This window comes from Oryctolagus cuniculus, chromosome 11 (genome assembly GCF_051225735.1).
Source record: "Oryctolagus cuniculus isolate XC-2025 breed Fujian yellow rabbit chromosome 11, ASM5122573v1, whole genome shotgun sequence".
In the NCBI taxonomy this organism is placed as follows: Eukaryota; Metazoa; Chordata; class Mammalia; order Lagomorpha; family Leporidae; genus Oryctolagus; species Oryctolagus cuniculus.
This window is the reverse complement of record NC_142877.1, coordinates 108817127-108835675: the sequence shown is the minus strand read 5'-3', so window position 1 is coordinate 108835675 and position 18549 is coordinate 108817127. Positions and strand designations below refer to the sequence as shown.

At 56.1% G+C, this 18549-nt stretch overlaps 1 protein-coding gene across 2 annotated transcripts in view; it reads left to right on the top strand.

Moving 5' to 3' along the window:
* The first annotated feature begins 101 nt into the window (after positions 1-101).
* NUAK1 (NUAK family kinase 1) overlaps positions 102-18549 on the top strand; it is a 73433-nt gene continuing 54985 nt past the window's right edge. The window contains exon 1 of one of the 2 annotated variants that reach the window (XM_017342131.4): positions 102-649. In XM_017342131.4, the coding sequence (XP_017197620.4) occupies positions 410-649 (240 nt within the window). In that variant the 5' untranslated portion in view covers positions 102-409. The remainder of the gene's footprint in view (positions 650-18549) is intronic. The other variant, XM_089307579.1, reaches the window with a different exon arrangement.

Here is an 18549-nt window from a genome sequence, read left to right as displayed (position 1 = left end):
TGCGCGTCCTGCCGGGGAGGGGCTGGGGGCGCGGCGCCCCACATAACACTCCCCCTCCGGCGCGCGGAGCCACCCCGCTCCCTCCTCCCGCCGCCGCCGCCGCCGCCGCCGCCGCCGCCGCCGCGGCCGCCACCTCGCCCGACGCTCCGCAGCTCGCCGCGGCCGGGGGGCGGTGCGCGGACCGTGCGCGCCCGGGGCGCCAGATGTGCAGTTCCCGCGGCCGCCAGTGACCGAGCCGCAGCCCGGGCGGGATCGGGCCGCCTCGCCCATGCTGCGGGGGCGACCTTAAGCGCACCCCGGCTTCCCTCGCCTGGGACCCCGACACCCTTCCTCTTCCTCTCCCCACAACCTCCCCCGAGCGCTGTGCCCGGTTCTGCCCGCGCCAGCCCGGCTCGCCTCCCCTCTGGACATGGAAGCGGCCGCTGCGCCCGCGGCGAGGGACGGCCCGGACTGGAGGCCGGGGGCTCCGGGCTCTCCCCCGGAGGCGGGGGCGGCGGCGGCGGCGGCCCCCGAGCCCAGGAAGCCGCACGGCGTGAAGCGACATCATCATAAGCACAACTTGAAGCACCGCTACGAGCTGCAGGAGACCCTGGGCAAAGGCACCTACGGCAAAGTCAAGCGGGCCACCGAGAGGTTTTCGGGCCGAGTGGTGAGTGAGGGGCGTCCCGGGGCGGGGTGGGGGTCCGTGAGCGCTGGGACCGAGCGAGAACCCCTCCGCCGCAAGCGCCCCGTGACGCAGGCGTGTCTCCCCAAACACTTGTTACATCCTGTCTGCACATATTTGGGGGGCTTTTAATCCCCCTTTATCCCGGCAGCCTAGCGCTGTGTAGGATTTGCAGGTTATTTTGCAACTTTAGGACTCGGGGGGTCTCCCTGGAGGGACCGCGTGCGCGCCGTGCCCCGGGATGTCCCCTCAGTCCCCTGTCTCTGCGTTATCCCCCATCACCCCTACAAAGCCCCTCTCTGCATCCTCTTGAAACTCCCGGCTCGCATCGCCCTGACGCTGCTGTCCCTGGAAGGGAGGGCGGACTTCTGCCCCCCCCCCCCTTTTTTTTTAGAGAAGGGTAGGGAGCAAAAATAAACCCAACCACTGCATGCCTGAGAATTGTGACAGTTGGCATCGTGGCTTCTGGAAATGCCCAGGGCATGGTATCCAGGCAGGCGCTGATCGGGGCACCGGGGGGAGCCGTTCAGACACAGACGCTGCAGGGCTGAGTTGCGGCAAAGTCAGCTGCCATGCACGCAGGTCCTGGCTGCGCTGCTACCAGATTGTCGGAGGGGTCTCGCCCAGCTGCCCCTGAGACAGCTGAGACCCTACTGGGGTCCCAGCTCCCCTGGCGCAGCCCGGATCCTGATCTGCAGAAGAGGGCCTTGCGATGGCACACTGCTTGTGGCTGGGGAGTTGGACTGTTGCAGAAATATTGTGTGTGGTGTGTGGCAGAAAATTAACATGGTTCTTTGGCTGGAAGCAGATCAGATGTATTTTCATCGATTTCGGGCCAAAGCCAGAAACTAATTGTGGGAATCCCCATAGGCACTTCTGGGGGGGATGTTTGGGGGCCCAGGGTTGCTCATAAACTTGACAAATGGCCACAGGGGCTTGGGGGGGGGCAAAATGAGCTGTCACATAAAGGGTTGATGTTGACGTCTTTTTCCTTGTGCATTTGTGCAGGGGTCAGTTCTGTGGGCAGAGTGGGCACCAGTCAGCTAAGTTGAGCCCCCAGATTCTTGGATACCTGGATAACTTCATTTCTCAGATCTTGGGCTGATACAACTTTAGCCTATAACTTTTAGAAAAGAAGCCTGTTATCGATTAATCGGAGATTCGGGGTGGTGTATTTGTTTTTGAAGGCTGCCTCCGGAAGAGTTGGCTAATTCTTTAGCGAGCAAGTAGCTGAGGATTCACGCTGGGCAGGTGCGGCCGCTGCAGATGGAGTACTCTGAGGAGGAGAAGGGCCGTAAGAATGCCCTCGGGGGTCCGTAGAAGGGGCCCAGGACATCATTCATGCTCCTCTGGCTGAGTGTTGAAGAAGCAGAAACCAAGCTTAGCTCCCTCCTTGCGCCTGTTGTCTTAATAGCTGTTGAAGAATCGCGCTGGGAAGTTGGAAAGCAGAATAATGAAAAGCAGACGGGGCTTGCGCTGCAGGTTGAGGATGTGAATGTGAGGAGGGAGGGGTGGAGCAGTAAGGGTGTGTCTGGGGTCTGTGGAAGGGACCCTGCTGCCTACATGCTGTGTGTAGGAGTGGACCCTCCTCTTTTGGTAGACGCCTTTCTGAGCTGCTTTGGCGTTTGCTGGCGGTGGTTCGCCTAGCTCCCTGATTCAAACCAGGTTAAAAATGAAAGGGACTTCCATTAGTGGGCAGGAGCCCTTTATCTGCAGAAAACTGTGAACATTCCATCAGGATTTCACCAGATGACCACTAGGGGGCGCCCGGAGAACGGTGGAGGCGCCACCTCTCAGCTGCGAAGCTTTCAATCTGCTGTTATTGTCCAGCCCGAGTTCAGTTTCCCATTGTGCTATTAATTTCAGCTAAATCTCCTGTTTTACTCAAAAATTATGTAGAGATTTCGAAGCTGGCAGCAGATCCAGGCCCAGATACTGGCAATCCCCAAAACTGCTTCGTTTATTCAGGGAGCTGTTTTCTATTTGGTAGTTCTACTAGCCTGATCCCCTGGTGAAATCCTCGCATGGAACAGATGGGAAGACTGAGGTTTGGCCCCGAATCCTCCCCCTGCCGAGCGCACTGCTCACAGATGGCATGAGAACGTAAGTGAGAAGCAGGAACTGTCAGGTGGCAAATGCCCCGTGCTTGGCTGAACAGAAGAAAAATCACACAAAAACAACCCAAAAAGTGGTCAGCAGATTGCTCTTGCCCGTGCAGTGCCTGGTGACTCGGAAGCTGTCCAGAGCAGCAGGGATATTCATCGACAGGATGGAGTTGGCGTTTTCTGCTTTCCGTGGTGCGCTGAGTATCCACACGGTTGCCGTTAAGGCACAGTTGAGAAAATCAGCCTTTCTGACCCAGGGGTGGCATGGGTGAGCGATGTTGTGTTTGCATCTGTACCTGCGCCTTTCACCACATCTCTCATGGAGAGGGGCTGTTCTCACCTGCTTTGTCAGTGGCTGAAGTTGGGTGCCGGGTGTTAGGCTGCGGAGATGCAATCCAGCATTCCCGTTGTAAGCAGGGCCCCTGCCCAGAAAAGTCTTTAAAGAGACGACAGTATTACGGCTTAGAATTGCCTCTTGACTCAAACAGAAACACAGCACAGCATCATCTTCAGCGCTCGGTGCAAGGCATTGAGGAGGCCAGCTGCCGAGTCTGGAGCCTGGGGTCGGCTGCTCCGGGCCCCTGCGTGGTCCAGGCATCTCCTGCCTGTGGCCTTGCAGGCTCCTTGAGCGCGTGTACAGGACAAGGACCCCGAGTGACCGGGAGCAGAGAGTACCACGCCCAGCAGTGATGCCGTCTGGCAGCAAAGCTGAGCGCCTGGCTTCCCTTCAAACCCTCCACCTGTCCCTCACCAGCCTCGTGACTTCGTGCCTGCCGTGGAACTTCCTGGAACTTTAGCTTCCTGACCTGGAAAATGGGCTTCTCACAGTACCAACTTCATAGACTCTTGGGGTTGCAATAAAACAGTCTGTATAGAGCCTCAAAAGGGACAGTAGCTGGTTGATTCTTCCTTTTAGCTTTTTTTTTTTTTTTTCCCTCTCATCTCATTTAGAATTGCCTTTCGATTTGAAGAGTGCCAGAGAGGCAGATGCACTGGGCTAATGGCCTTCCATCAGGCAGAGAGAGGGAGGGAAGTCATCAAGTTTTTAGGGCCATTAAATGAACATGCCAGGTTAATTAGGGAGCTGTGCGCAGGAAGGTGAGACCATCAGCCAGGTTCAGATAGGATCTGAATGCGTTTCTGAAGTCTTGAACTGGGGCCTCGCTGATTGCACAACTTTTGTTTTGATCCAGTTTTGGGCAGGGCTGTTGGGTGAGCTTCTGGGTTATAACACGGCCTGCGTTTTCTCTCAGCCAGACTCCCCAGACCTTGGGGCCACCCAAAGCCTTGGCAGCAAACCCCCAACCCCAGACACTCAATTTCTGGGAGAGAGATGTCTTGAAATCACCTCCACGGGGGAGGCCAAGTTCAGCGTTGTGTACCAGGCTCTTTGTTGTTAGCAGAATAGGGCGTGGGGGAGGGGCCTCAGGAAAGGTCTCTGGGAAGGGCCTGGGGTGGCGGAGACAGGATGGGTGGGCAGAGCGTGGCCCTGGCCTGCCACGGCGGCGGGCTCCAGCCACAGGAGCGGGAGTGACGGGACATCCCCACTTAGGAAGCCAAGCGATTCGACCAAGTATGGGTGTTTTTAGCATGGGCCCAGAGCAGGCCGGCTGCCTGGCCGGAGGGTGTGGGCTGTACCTGGTGGTGGCTCAGGTGCTGTGTTGCAGCCGAGAGGCAAGTCCGGTTTCAGAGTGCGAAGGACCTTGGCAAACGTGCAGCCCAGGCTTCTCATCCCTGACTTGGGAGAAGCAAGGCCGGAAGTGCCCGGTGACCTTTCTGCGGTTGCAGTCACAGGTCCGTGACTGAGCCGGGTCTCAGCAGCCTGCTTCTGGGGTTGCTCTTTTTCCCATCGCTCATTTAATGAGTCTCTCCCAGAACGAGAGGTAGAGTGCACTTTGAAGGAGCACAGAATTGTGGGATGCAACGCGCTTCCAAACATTGGACCCCTCATTCTGTTCACTTCCACCAAGATTTATTACCGTCTGCCGTACGTTGCTCACCGGGTTCAGTGGGGAGACACAGAGGTGACCACAAGCTCAGAGCCGGGTGGGAGAGACAGAGGAGGAGGCCAGCAGGCTGGGAGTAACCCTCCCGTCGGTGATTCGGTTGTCTCAGGGTTTTGGAGCCGGGATACGGTTGGTTGAAGCTTCGTTCATCAAACTGAGTTTGAATCTGGGCGGGACCCCTCCTCCCTGGATTGTTGCTGCCACTGCCATTGTTACCAGCTGCTATGTTTAGGAGCCTGGGCTGTGTCATGCTGCCCGAGTGCTTCAGGCCTTTCCCCCTGTGTACTGTGCATCCTGGGTAGACCCATTTCACAGATGGGAAAAGTGACCCCCAGGGAGGTTGAGTATCATCGTGCTGAGGGTGTGACGGCTGCGTGGTGTCAGACATGTGTGTCCCTTCACAAACTGGCGGCTGCTGGAGAAATGGAGGTGCTTCCTGGTGTTGTGTGGCTGGTGGCCTCTGGACTTGGATGAGGTCCTTTGCCAGTGGGACCAGAAGAGCAGTGGGAGAGCTGGTTCTCTTCCCAGCGTGGTTTCTTGTTCAGCGAGGGGACTGTGACCAACTGTGGGATGGGGGGAGGGGTGCGCTCCCCCAGCTGGTGGTGAGTAAGTGCTGGTGAAAGGTCCCCTGATCTGGGCTTCAGATTGAAATGGCACGGTAGGCTAAGCCTCCGCCTGTGGCACTGGCGTCTCTTATGGGTGATGGCTGAAGTCCCAGCTGCTCCTCTTCCAAGCCGGCTCCCTGTTAATGGCCTGGGAAAGCAGTGGAAGATGGCCCAAGTGCTTGGGCCCCTGCACCTGTGTGGGAGACCAGGCGGATGCTCCTGGCTCCTGGCTTCGGATTGGCTCAGCTCTGGCTGTTGCAGCCATTTGGGGGGTGAACCAGCAGATGGAAGACCTCTCTCTCTCTCTCTCTCCCTCTCTCTGTAACTCTACCTCTCAAATAAATAAATAAATCTTAAAAAAAATAAAAAGAAGTGTGGGGCATTGTAGGCAGGACACGGATTCCAGGGCATTCGTTCATGTGTGTTTGGGGAAAGGTGGGCGCCTGTGAGAGGCAAGATTGTTCTGGTAGGAAGGGAACAGTAGTAACCGATTATGGTAACTGCAGCAGGTGTGAGGATTTGGCCCAGAGGTTAGGGTGTGGCTTGGGACACCTGCATCCCACATTGGAGTGCCTGGGTTCAAGTCCTGCCTCCACTCCTAGTTGCAGCTTCCTGCTGGTACACATGTGGGAGGCGGCAGTAGGTGGCTCACGTACCTGGGTCCCTGCCACCGTGCAGGCCACCTGGATTGAGTTCCCAGTTCCTGGCTTTGGTGTGGCTCAGGCCTGGCCATGGTGGGCACTTGGGGAGTGATTCTGTGGATGGGAGCTTGTCTGTCTATCTCTCTCTCTGCCCCTGAACCAGAATCCAATGATAATATAAACAGCAGGTAGTTCTGTGTGAGAATTGGGGGGGGGTTCCACATTCTCCCTCCGTGGCTGCCCAGGATGGCACTGTGAGGTGTGCACTCTGGTTGGAGTGCTGATGGCACGTCAGGTGCCTACGCCTGATTCAGTCCTCCTGAGGGTCCTATTATCATCCTGCCTTCCAGACGAGGAAACTGAGTCACAGAGAAGCGATACTTCTTCTCCAAGGTCACAGGCGGCCGTATAGCCAGGGTTTGGATTCGGGCATGTGGGTGCAGAGACCTTGACCTTGACCGTCCCACTCGAAGTGGGCCAAATTGGGTTCTGATTGTGGCGGGGCTCCAGGGGCTTTGGAAGCACTTTGGTGTGCTGGCCCCGAGCGAGGAGGTTTTCTTTTCGCAAGAGTTGAGGTTTGTGAAGATAAGGATCGGGACCACATCGGGGGAGAGCCATGTCTGCTTCTGGTGAGCTGTCGGATCCTGAGTGTGTTCTGTGGGGTCAGGTCAGGGTGCTCCCCTCCTGGACCCAGACAGCCTCACACCCTGGAATCCCTGGGGGTTCAGCAGGGGTGAGCAGGCTCACTGCTCCCTCTGCAGATGGAAACTCACCTGTAACACGCAGGGATGCCTTGATCCCACGTCCTCCTGGGAAGCAGCTGCAGGAGGCAAGGAAGGGGCTGAGTCAGGGTATCTTGGCGGCATGCCCTGTCGAACCATCTGGACTCCATCCCACGTTGCTAACAGCCATCAACGTCTTACAGAGAGCCAAGCACACAGTAGGTCCTCCACACAGGCTAGTAGGCTGGAACGGAAGTGAATGCATTGAGCAAGAGCCTGTCTTGGGAGGTGTAGCGACTGTAGGTTATCGTCCCTGACCCCAGGGAACTCTGGATCGGCTGGAGATGACGGCCGAGTCTGCGGAGGCAGGCAGGGCCCCGCGGACTCCTGTTCCGTTCGCTCCCGCGTTCCTTGGGGGAGCGACGTCTCTCCAGGCCTTGCCGGGTTCCTGGCCGTGGCTTCCTGTCCTCAGCGGCTCCGGAGTCAGACAGCAGAAGTCTCATTTGTCTTTCCCACATGAAAGCCTTGGCGCATCTGTAAGTTATGATTTGTGAAGTATCTGCTTTAAAGCCGAATGCATTTATCATCGAGCTGGCCCAGCCGACCCTGCAGAGTGCAGGAATGAGACGCTCCCAGGCCCCGGCGCGGGCGGGGCTGGGCCAGATGACCCACCCGTGAGCGGAGGCCGGCGGAATTGATCGCATTCCCTGGAAGCAGCCCAGGAGCAGCCAGATGTGGGCTCCACGGCGGGGCTCTCCGGTGAGCTCTTAACTGTGTGTTCACACCAGGGCCGGGCAGTTCCAGGCCCAGGTCTCCCGGGAGAAATGCAAGCATGTCCACATGGAAACTCGGACACACACGTTCATAGCAGCAGTATTGCTAAGGGGCCCATGGTGGAACCCCCTCTTCCCTCCCTGCCCTAAATGTCCATCAGCCATGAATGGGTACCTACAACGCGGTGTGTCAGTTTTATGTGTAGAATCTTATTTACAGCCTATTGTGTAATTTCACTGATAGGATATTTATGGAATGCTATTCAGCAATAAAAAGAAATGAAATTAGGGCCAATGGTGTGGTGTAGCGGGTAAAGCCGTCGCCTGCAGTGCCGGCCTCCTATGCGGGCGCTGATTTGAGTTCCGGCTTCTCCACCTCCGATCTAGTGCTCTACTATGGCCTGGGAAAGCAGCAGAAAATGGCCCTAGTCCTTGGGCCCCTGTATCCGCATGGGAGACCCAGAAGAAGCTCCTGGCTCCTGGCTTTGGATGAGCACAGCTCCGTCCATGGTGGTCATCTGGGGAGTGAACCAGCGGATGGAAAACACCTCTCTCTCTCTCTCTCTCTCTGCCTCTGCCTCTCTGTAATTCTACCTTTCAAATAAGTAAATAAATCTCTTTCTTTTTAAAGAACTGAAGTACTGAATACATGCTACAATGTGGATAAACCTTGAAAACTGTATGCAGAGTGAAAGAAGCCAGTCCTGAACTCCCATAGCCCAGATGACTTCATTTCTCTGAAACCTCCAGACTGGGGAACCCGAGGCCGGGGAGTAGACTGGGGGTGGTGGTGGGTGAGAGGTAGGGTTGGGAGTACCTGCAGGGTTGGTGCAAAGGATGCACGGGGTTTCTTTCTGGTGTGAGGAAGATGTTCTGAAATAGAGGGTGATGATGGGGGCACAAGGCGAGATGCTCCCGGCCCCTGGACTGTGCACCTCCTGGGGGTGACTCCTATGCCATGTGAGTTAGAGCTCAGTACAGCTGCCATTCATGAGATGTAGGGTTTGGGGTGGGGAACGGGGACGGAGTAGAGGGCCTTCCCTGCCCACCAGGCCCCAGGATGCCGGGCCGCAGTTGCACAGGACTCTCATGCTCATGGTGTGGCAGCAGCAGGAGGCAGCACCCCACATGCTGTGGGCAGGATTGGGCCCTGGAACAGGCCTCCTTACGTCCCACCCGTGCCAGCTGGGCCCATCACTAACACTGAGCCTGTGTTTTCCATCAGGGCCCGTAGTGATTCTGACTTCACATGTTGGGAGGATTCAGTGAGATGATGGAGCCAAGCCTTTCAGCCCATGCCTGGCACTTAGTAGGTGCACAGTAAATGCAGCAGGGTCATTGCTAGTCCAAAAGGCTGTTTTGCCTCAATTATACAAAGTTCTTTCTAGGTGGATGTATTTCGAAAAGCTCCCATCCTGGTCTGAGGCAGGCTACCCCCAGACTAGTGTCTCTGTGAGAACAGAGAGGACTAGGGACCATTCACGCGCCCCTCGGTCGGGTGCCTGGTGCATGGACAGCCTGTGGCTTCCTGTTTGGCACACCTCAGGTAGCTTTCTTCCTTCTTCTTAGCTTCCACTCATTACTGCACTGGCTGAAGATTCACTGTAAGAAAGATGCAGTTTATCTAGGGGCTCAGCCCGCCTTCTCTCCCTCCCAGTCCGACAGGGAACCAGAGCCATTTCCAGCACTGTGGGCCATTCCAGAGGACAGTGACAAGCGCTGCTGTTGTGACACCTAGAATTCCGTCAGGGCTCTGGGATGAATACATCCGGGGTCGACTGAGAGCCGAGCTATAAGCTGAGTAGTAGATGAAGCGTTGAGGAAGAAACCATGGCTGTAGCATCAGACAGACCCGGATTCAGATGCTGCCCTGCTGCTCAGTCGTGCTGACAATCCCGGGCAGGTTGCACGTGTTCTTGGAGCGTCTTTTCTCATCTGGAAAATGCACCTGCTAGAATCCTGCTGAGTGGGCTTGCCATCCAAAACAGCATTTGGCGCTTCCAGCACAGAGCCTGGTGTGTCACAGGCTCTGGAAAACCAGAGCTCGGGTCGTGGTTTAGAGGAAGAGGGGTGATGTGGGGGACTGGGTCCCCTTACCTGGGCTCAGGGCCCTTCTTGCGTGAGCAAGCGTGTAACCGCCTGGTGAAGTCTGCGGGCCCCATCAGAGCACCTGTGTTCATTCCTGGTCCTGGCTCTGGCTCCTAGCTCTCTGCTCACGCACACCCTGGGAGGCAGTAGGCGATGGCTCAAGTCGCTGAGGCCCTGCCACCCACGTGGGTTGACTTCCCAGCTCCTGACCTTGGCCTAACTCAGCCTTGATCATTGTGGGCACTTGGGGAGTGAAATATCCTGTGGGAGCTCCCTATCTGTCTGTCTGCCTCTCAAATAATTAAAAAAAAAATCCTCCCAAGAGCTGCCTAGGGACTGAAGTCTGAATTTGCCACCTGCGTCTCCTAATGCTCTCCCCTCCTTATTTCTCTGGCCCAGCCCTGAGCCCCTTTCCTGTTGAGCAGGAGAACAGGGTGGCAGCCTCTCTCTCTCTCCTCCCCCATGAGACAGGAGGTGGGGGTGCCATCTGCCTGACTCGTCACTGTCACCTGGCCCATAGCCCGGTGCTTAGGCACAGAGTGGGAGCCCAGCAAGAATGGGTGAGTGAGTGAATGAAGGGACAACTACAGGAAGCGTGTACCAGCAACCCTGAGAAGGGAGAGCTCTGTGAAGGTGGGGGGCAGCGGGGACGGCCCCCTGGGGCCCCATCTCTGTCCTCCACGAGGTCACCCCCTTCTCCGTGCCGTGTGCACAGCCGCAGAGGGCCGGGCACTGCCAGGTGCCTCTCCCCAGCAGCTCTGCACCGCGCCTGGAGAGGGAGGAGGATGCTCGAATCCATCTCCAGCCCGAGCTCCGCAGCCTCCTGGCTGCTCCTACACTTGCCCGTCTTCCTCTGGAAATTCCAGCTCCCGCTCTGAGACACCCCAGCCAGCGGCTCTGCAGAGAGCAGGAGCTTTCTATGCAAAGATGCACCTGCCGGGTTTGCAAAGCGTTTCTCCCCGGGCTGTCGAGCAGGGACTTTAAGAACTGTGCAGCAGCCATCGTGTGCAGATCGCGTATGTCTGGAAAAAACACCACCATGATTTGCCTTTGAAACTTGAGAGATGAATTCGCTGCGTTCGCTCTCATGAGCATCTGGACACTTGCAGGGGGAAGGTGCGAAGAGGAGGCTGTCGTAGGTGTAAGTGTCGAGGTGGCTCCGGGTTGGCTGAAAGACCCTTTCCCCTTTAGACAAAGGTGGTTGCTTCTTTCTCTCAGCGCCTGGTGGTGCCCGCTGTGGCTGTCAGGCACCTGCTGTTCACGTGGCTCCCGGGTGTCCACGAGGCCATTTGGTGGCAGCAGGTTAGAAGGAACCCTGCTGCTGCTGTCAGCTACCAGGGCGTCGGGCACTGCGTGTGTGGGATCTCCCTGGCGGTGAACCACACTGGTATCCCAGCTTCCGTGGGATGAAGGAAGGAAGTGGATGATCCCACCAGTGATTTGCAAAGGAGCCCCTGCAGCCAGAATTCGTAGGTGCAGGAGCCCACCGCGAGTCTCCTGGGTAAGTTTGAGATGGTCGGTGGTGACCCAGGTTCTTCATGTGTGAAATGGAAGTGGCTGTGAGGGTAAGCTACTTGTGTGTGAGGTTCTTACGGCCGGCACTGTGGTGTAGCAGGTAAAGCCGCCTGCGGTGCCAGCATCCCAGTTGGGCGCCAGTTCTAGTCCCGGCTGCTCCACTTCCAGTCCAGCTCCCGGCTAATGCTCCTGGGAAAGCAGCAGAAGATGGCTCAAGTGCTTGGGCCCCTGCACCCACATGGGAGACTCAGAAGAAGCTCCAGGCTCTTGGCTTCAGAAGGGCCCAACTCTGGCCATTGGCGGCCATTTGGAGAGTGGACCAGCTGATGGAAGACCTTTCTCTCTGTCTCTCCTTCTCTCTCTGTAACTCTGCCTTTCAAATAAATAAATAAATAAATAAATCTTTAAAGGAAAAAAAAAAGCGTGTGGTCCACAGTGAATGGTGACTGAATGTTCTTGCCAGGGGTCCTCCTGGGAAGGGCAAGGTGGGGTCTCGCAGCCTGTGCCTCCAGCAGCCTGGGCACAGTGGGTGGCCGGCAGCAGGTGCCCTTGTGTTGAACACCTTGGTGTCACCTGGAAAGAGAGAGGCTGACAGGAAAGGTCCCAGAGCTCGTTGGGACGGGAGAGCATCCTAGGGTTTGCTGTGTGGAGTTGGTGAAATGCAGGCTTCATTTCCTGCTTCCTGGTTTGTCACAGAAGAAGGACTACTTTCTGGGGAGCAGGGCACGGGTCCTCAGCTCTCAGAACTGCTTTCCAAGTGCCAGGAGAGTGTCCCCTGTCTCCTGTCCACCCACACCGAGAGGCCTCTCGAAGCTGCCCCTGCTGTCTGGTCCATGAGATGCAGATATGCTGTCTTTTGGCTCAGGGCAGCCCGGGCTTTGTAAGCACATCAAGCGGCATGTGAGATGGAAAATGCTCACGAGTCTGCGAGATGACAGGCCTCAGTCCCCTCCCCATTCCTCCCCAGCGCTGCAGCTCCTCATACGGACTCACGGAGGGAGGGGGTGCTGAGAAGAGGGGGAGCCAGCCCCTGCTTGGGCCTCGGTAAGTGTGGGCTGCAGTGGTTGGGGATTCCCAGGGAGCTTCACGCATTCCTTACATCTTGGGGCTCCAGGGGGCTCTGAGTGTGGTCCCCATGAGGCTGGAGGCCACCCTCACATGTGCATCTCCCTGTGGACACATTGATTCTCTCCATGGCTTGAACACTGATGGGGGTAGGGAGCACTCGGCACTCAGGGAGAGCCAGGCACTTTGATCCCAGTGACAGCTGGGTCTGAGGTCACACTCCAGGGGTGATTAAAAGACCTGGGAGAGACCTCTCCAGTGCAGGGATGTTTCTGGACGTCTCAGGTTAAGAGAGGACTTGATTCTTGTGTGAACTGCTCTCTCATTCGTAAAGATGGTCACATGGAGGCTGGTGTGGTGGTGCAGCCAATTAAGCCACTGCCTGTGACACCAGCATCCCATGTCAGAGCTCCAGTTCGAGTCCCGGCTGCTCCACTTCTGAGCCAGCTCCCTGCTAGTTTGCCTGGGAAGGCAGCAGCAGACGGTCCAAGTACTTGGGTCTCTACCACCCACGTGGGAGACTGGCTGGAGATCCAGGCTCCTGGCTTCATCCTGGCCCAGCCCTGGCCATTGCAGCCGTTTGGGAAGTGGTGACCAGAATCAGCCCACATCTGTCTGAGCTCTCAACCGCTTCTCTCGAAGGCGTACAGATGGCTCTGTCATTGTTTCTTGCGGCAGGTGCTCCTTGTGCCTTTCCTCTGGGCTCCTTCTGTGTATCAGGCACTGTGCTAGGCACTGGACAGGGGAGGGGGAGGGAGACGGGAGAAGATGCAGCCACTGGCCCAGAGTACACACGGCACCTCTTGACACTGTGATGTTTGTCTTACCCTCCGTCTTTGCAGACCACGTGTATTCTTAGCCCGTTTAAGAAGGCTGTTTCCAGGGTATATGCATTTATTTATTTATTCATTTGCTTTAATCTTTCAGAATTTTGTCACTTTGCATCAAATATGTCCGTCATGTAGCCGTAGCTTTCTTGACCTCTGTTCAAAAAGATAGGCCAGCAAGATGTTGAGAGGCTTCCTGTGGTCCTCAGCGCAGCGTAATCACCTTACGTGGTTCTTAGTAGACTCGTGAGGGAGCCACCGTTAGCAGGAAGAGCCTCACAGCGCAGTTCTGTAGCGAGCTCAGAGCCCAGTGCTGGAACGCGTTTGGATGGGAAGACGGCAGCAGCGCGCGCTCCAGGAAGAGCCCCGTGCTGCGTCATTCCCGTGGCTCGTGGCAGTCTGTTCCCCAGGCAGAATCAAGTGCAGTGCTCCGAGGAGCACGTGGGCATGCAGGCAGCTGTATGCAGCTGTATGCCATGCAGTAGCTGGGCATGCTTCCTGAGCGTGGGCTGCCCACTGCCCCCACTGCCCCTCAGGCTTTCTCTTCCAGCCTTCGCCCTTCTAGTCTTAGCATGTTCATTTGGCCAGCGAGGAAGCAGAGGCCTGTAGGGGTCCCGAGGAGCTCTCTGGGGCTGGGCTGCCTGACTTCAGGTTCATGGTTGTGCCCCATGGGCTTCATGGCCTCTCCTATGGACAGAACCCGAGACGCTCCCACAGCTCCCTGCTTTGCTTCCTCCCCAACTCACAGGCTGAGAGGCACCTGTTGAACCCAGGCTCAGAGTCGCGAGGAGCTGCCTCCAGCTTTGTGAAGACAGCAATCGGAGGAGCTTAGGTCCACGGTCCCAGTCATTCTCTTGTCTAACTCATTTATGTCCTGCCCTAGCACACAATAGGAATTTAATACCTGTATGCTGCAGGGCGGTAGAGGGTTTTGAGTCTGGGACTGTTGTCAGGAGACTCGGGTGCAGGTCCCACGGTTGCCACAACGTAAGCTGTGTGTTCTTTGGGCAAAATATGTCCCTTCTGTGGCTTCAGCTAAGTTATGTGTAAGGTCAGAGCTCTGGACAGACTTGGCATTCATTATTCACTCAACAAACGCAGATGCTCTTTGCACACAGGGGATTGTATCCGACGAATCCACTGTAAATGGAAAATGTGAGCCAGGAGTCATTGAAAACTCCCTCACCCACCCAGCATCGTGGCTGGGCAGCACAGCCCTCTGCAGCATCTCCACTGTTCCCCAGGGGGCTGTGGGACTGCCCAGGTGCGCCAATTGCCGCTGCCCAACATCGCCGAGGGCACCGGGCTGCGTCGCCCTAGAATTCAAAGTCGGGTTTGTGTCGGATGTGCGTGGCTTCCGCGCTGCCGTGAAGTTGAGAAGTTGATGAAGTGGGGACCCTCGGTGTGTACAAGGGCCTGCCCTGCCGCCTTCACTGCCCAGCCGTGGAGAGGTGGTGATGGTGAGGAAGAGACTCCTGCGCCCTTACGGTGCACGTTCCAGCTCCTTCCAGAAGCTCCAGCTGCCGTCTCCATGTCTTGTCCCAGAGCCGCTTCAGAGCGGCGGTGGCTGACCCCTCCTCCATTTCCCCTGGAAGGCAGATCCCACCAGGGCTCGGGGTTCGTTTGCTGATGCATCCCAAGAGCCTAGGACCGTGCCTGGCACATGCAGGCCTCCCGGTGAGCGGCACGCCTGCGCCATTGCTTGCAGCTCCTCTCCTGCCCCAACCGCTGCAGGAGCTAAAACTGCTGGGCCGAAGCCCGAGAAGAATGTTAAAGGGCAAAGGTCCCATTTTTCAGGAAAAGGACTGTTTTCCCGAAGGCAAGAAGCGGCCGAGGTTGGAAGGGATGTGAGTCCTGCTAGCTAAGGATTAGGCATCCAGCAGGAACCCTCGCTTTCTCGTCTGCAGATACTTTTTTTGCAAACCGCAGAGAAAACAAAACAAAAACAATAACTGCTTCCCAACCTCCCCTCCCCCCTTGCTTCTAGCAAGGGGAAAAAAAAAAAACAACACTTGCTGCTTAAAACAGCTCATGAAGGAAAAAATCCTAACAAATATTTTGCATTTCTCTGGTGGCGGCACAGTCTGAATTCCTTTCAGCCCCACAATGAGTTCTAATTTTATGAAATGTTTGGATTAGCCACCAATTTTCCGGTGGAATTTAGGAGGCTTGCGCTCGTACTTTCTGCTTGAAGCAGAGCCGTCTCGTAGAATCCGTGCAGTGTCCCTGGGCCCAGTGGGACGTTCCAGCCAAGGACAGAGTGACCACGCACAGGATGGTGGGGGAAGAAGGCCATCTCCCTGACAGCTGTGGCCCAGCCTTGCAGACAGACCGTGCCGTGTTCTCTGGGCCTCGGCTGGGCTACACACCACTTCCAGCTGATCACGGGCACAGTGCCTTGCACCTGACCTTGTTCTTTCACTTCCCAGAGCCAGAGAACATGAGGGCATCTGGCAGTTGGCTGAGAGGCATTTGATGGCACTTGGTGCTCTCCATGCCGCCGCCTCCTCTTAGCACAGATGGGCTTGGATCATAATTCCCAGTTCATCTCTCTCTCTCTCTCTGCCTCTTGACCTGTACAGTCTAGAGCATGGGCCCATGTGGCTAGTGGCTACCCTTGGGCAGCACAGAACCCATCATTTGCATCCTTGTGGAAAGTTCTGTTGGGCAGAACTAGTGCCACTCTTGTGCCAGGTTTAATGAGAGCATGCTCTGCCCCTTATGTTTGATCAGCTCTGTGGCACTTGTCGCTACCCGTGAGTGTTCCCACGCAACCTTGTCCATTGTGTTGTGGTTCTCTCCAGTGGCTAGAATGGTGCCTGGTGTGTGTGAGTGCACCGTCAAGATTTTTAAAATGAATGGGCGGGAGCCCGCGCTGTGGCGTAGCGGGTAAAGCCGCCGCCTGCAGTGCCAGCATCCCATATGGGCGCTGGTTCAAGTCCCGGCTGCTCCACTTCCGATCCAGCTCTCTCCTGTGGCCTGGGAAGGCAGTAGAAGATGGCCCAAGTCCCTGGACCCTTGTATGCTCGTGGGAGACCTGGAAGAAGCTTCTGGCTCCTGGCTTTGGATTGGTGCAGCTTCGGCTGTTGCGGCCATTTAGGAAGTAAACCAGCAGATGGAAGACGTCTCTTTCTTTCTGTACCTCTGTCTCTCTGTAACTCTGCCCTTGGGTTCTGCGCTCCTGAAGGTGGCCCTGTCCATGCCTGGCCGAGCTGGGGGCCCAGCGCCCACAAAGGTGAGCCTCCCCCTACCTTGTCCCCATCATATTTCCTCCATGGAGGGCTGCTATGCCCAGAGCCACCTGCTGGGCCTGGCCCAGGACCTTTTGCTCTGTTGCATCATGGGCTGCCCGTAAATCGGCAGCCGGCTTGTTTTCCTTTTAGGCCCCAGTTGTAGTGACCTTTGTCTGTCTGTTTATTTTGGGGAAATCGATTTCCCTGGGGGGCTACCAGAGTACGTTTGGAGGGACTTCTTCCAGTGGGGTGACCTGGGCTGGTCTCTCGGTGGCTTCCTGTCTCCCAGCCCCCTCTCACTCTGCCCTGTGACGCTGTCCTCCCAAACCTCGCATTCTTGAAGGCCTGCTGAATGACTTAGCCATGTCTCTTCCTGGTTTCCGGTTTCGGAACCTGTGTGGCGCTGTGTGCTGGGCACGCGGTGGGGCATTTTCTGTAGGATGTGTCTGTACAGTTTGCCTTTCCTTGACAGTGACGAGAGTAAACCGAAGTCTGAAATTGGGCTCTTCATCCTCAGAGGGCGGGCAGTTAGCATCACACCAGCATCTGGAGGACGAGATGGGGCCTGGCCCGTAGAGGCCGCCATATTGAAGGCGGTTGACTTGGCTGGAATGGAGTGGAAACAGCAGTTCCCCGGTTTTCAACCTGTCATGCGTCTCCGGCAAGGGGGTGAAGAATACAGGTGAACCGATGCTTTGGTTAAGTGGAAACACTCTGACTTTAATATGCAGCTCTAAGTATATCTTAACAGAGAACGGAGGCTCGCCCATTTGAGAGCCAGGCTCACTGAAAATGGTTGGTGGTACTTAAAGAAATGTCCCAGTGGCTGCACACTTTCTTGCCCTGTTAGAGCACCTTGAAGGTAGTTGGAGCTTTCCTTGATGTCTTTGGGTAACTTCCCCCAAGTGGTCCTCGGTACAAGGTTTTGACTTCTCACGGCTGCTCTGCAGTTTGCCCGTCTTCTCCTTTGTCCATTTGTGATTCCTTCCTGTGGCCTCTGGGACAGATAAAAAAAGTCGTTTCCCTGTGGCAAAAATAACGTGCGCTCAATATCTGATAACCCACGAGACACAGAGAAGGTCAAGTCAGTCGACTCGTCGCGTGTGCTGGTTCCATCAGAGACTGGTTCTCGCAGCTTTCCAGTTCTGTTTTGCTGGCTTCCATGTGGCTCTTCTGGGAGGAGGCTCATTAGAGCCGCATTAGTAGGAAAATTAAGTGTGGCCACGTGCAGGGGCGTGGGGCAAGCAGTCGGTGGCATTTCTTTGGATGGTTTTCCGAGGGCTGCTTTTCCTTCCTCACACGCTCTTCAGAGCTGCATGGGCCCTGAGCGTGGACTTGGTGAGTTCTGTTTTCCTGTGTTGACAGATGAGCTGCTTGTGGGGGCAATGGGACTGGTCAGGGTCACCCAGATAGTATGTGGCTGAGCTCAGCCTCTTGACTCAAGGTCAAATGCATTTCCTATGTCGCTCCCTCTTACCTGTGTTTTACATTACGGGTTCAGGGATAAGTGGTTCTGGAATAAAGGAACTATTGTTGCGTTTGGGTAACTGAAACCAGGAAAAACCTCCCCTTACCTCAGCTATCTCGGTTGCTCAAGCGACAGAAATTTCAGCCTCTTTCTTGAGGGAGTCAGACGCAGAGTTAGCCCCTCTTTGAGCCTGCCAGGCCGTCTCTCCGTTGGAACATCAGGCTTCGATTAGTACCGAGATGGATTCCGAAACACACTTGAAAGCAACTCGCGTTATTATCTGTGCATAGCTTACATTTTATGACCTGCTTAAAGATGCAGAGAGCATAATTCTCGGGAAAGGCTGTCTTATGTACTTGCTCGTCTCTTCTGCAGATGCGATGTTCGCGCTGGAGCCAGTCTGGCTTCGGATGTCAGCTCCAGGATGTTTGAGCTGAACTGTACGAGTCCATTAAACGATGTCAGAGTTTTTCAAAGGGAGAAGAGTTGTGTCTCAAACCAAATGTTTTACATGCAGAACATCTGGGGAATATTGGTATTTGTGTGTACCGGACATCAGAAAGCAGTGTGCGGGGCGGGGGAGGAGGGGACCCGTGGGGATGCTTCTGGCCCTTGGTTGCTGGGTTTGACAGCTTGGTTGTCGGAGAATGGTGCTTGTGAAGTGTTGCCATGAGGGCGATACTCGAGCCAGGAAGGAGTGTCCCTGTTCAGCCGCACACTCCCGTTGTTCTGATGAGCGCCCATTGGAACGGTGGGAGTGTCTGGGCTTGTTTTCTCCAAGGCTTCAACTCCAGGGAGAGGAAATGTCACCATGCCAGGCTAGCAGTGTTTCTTCTC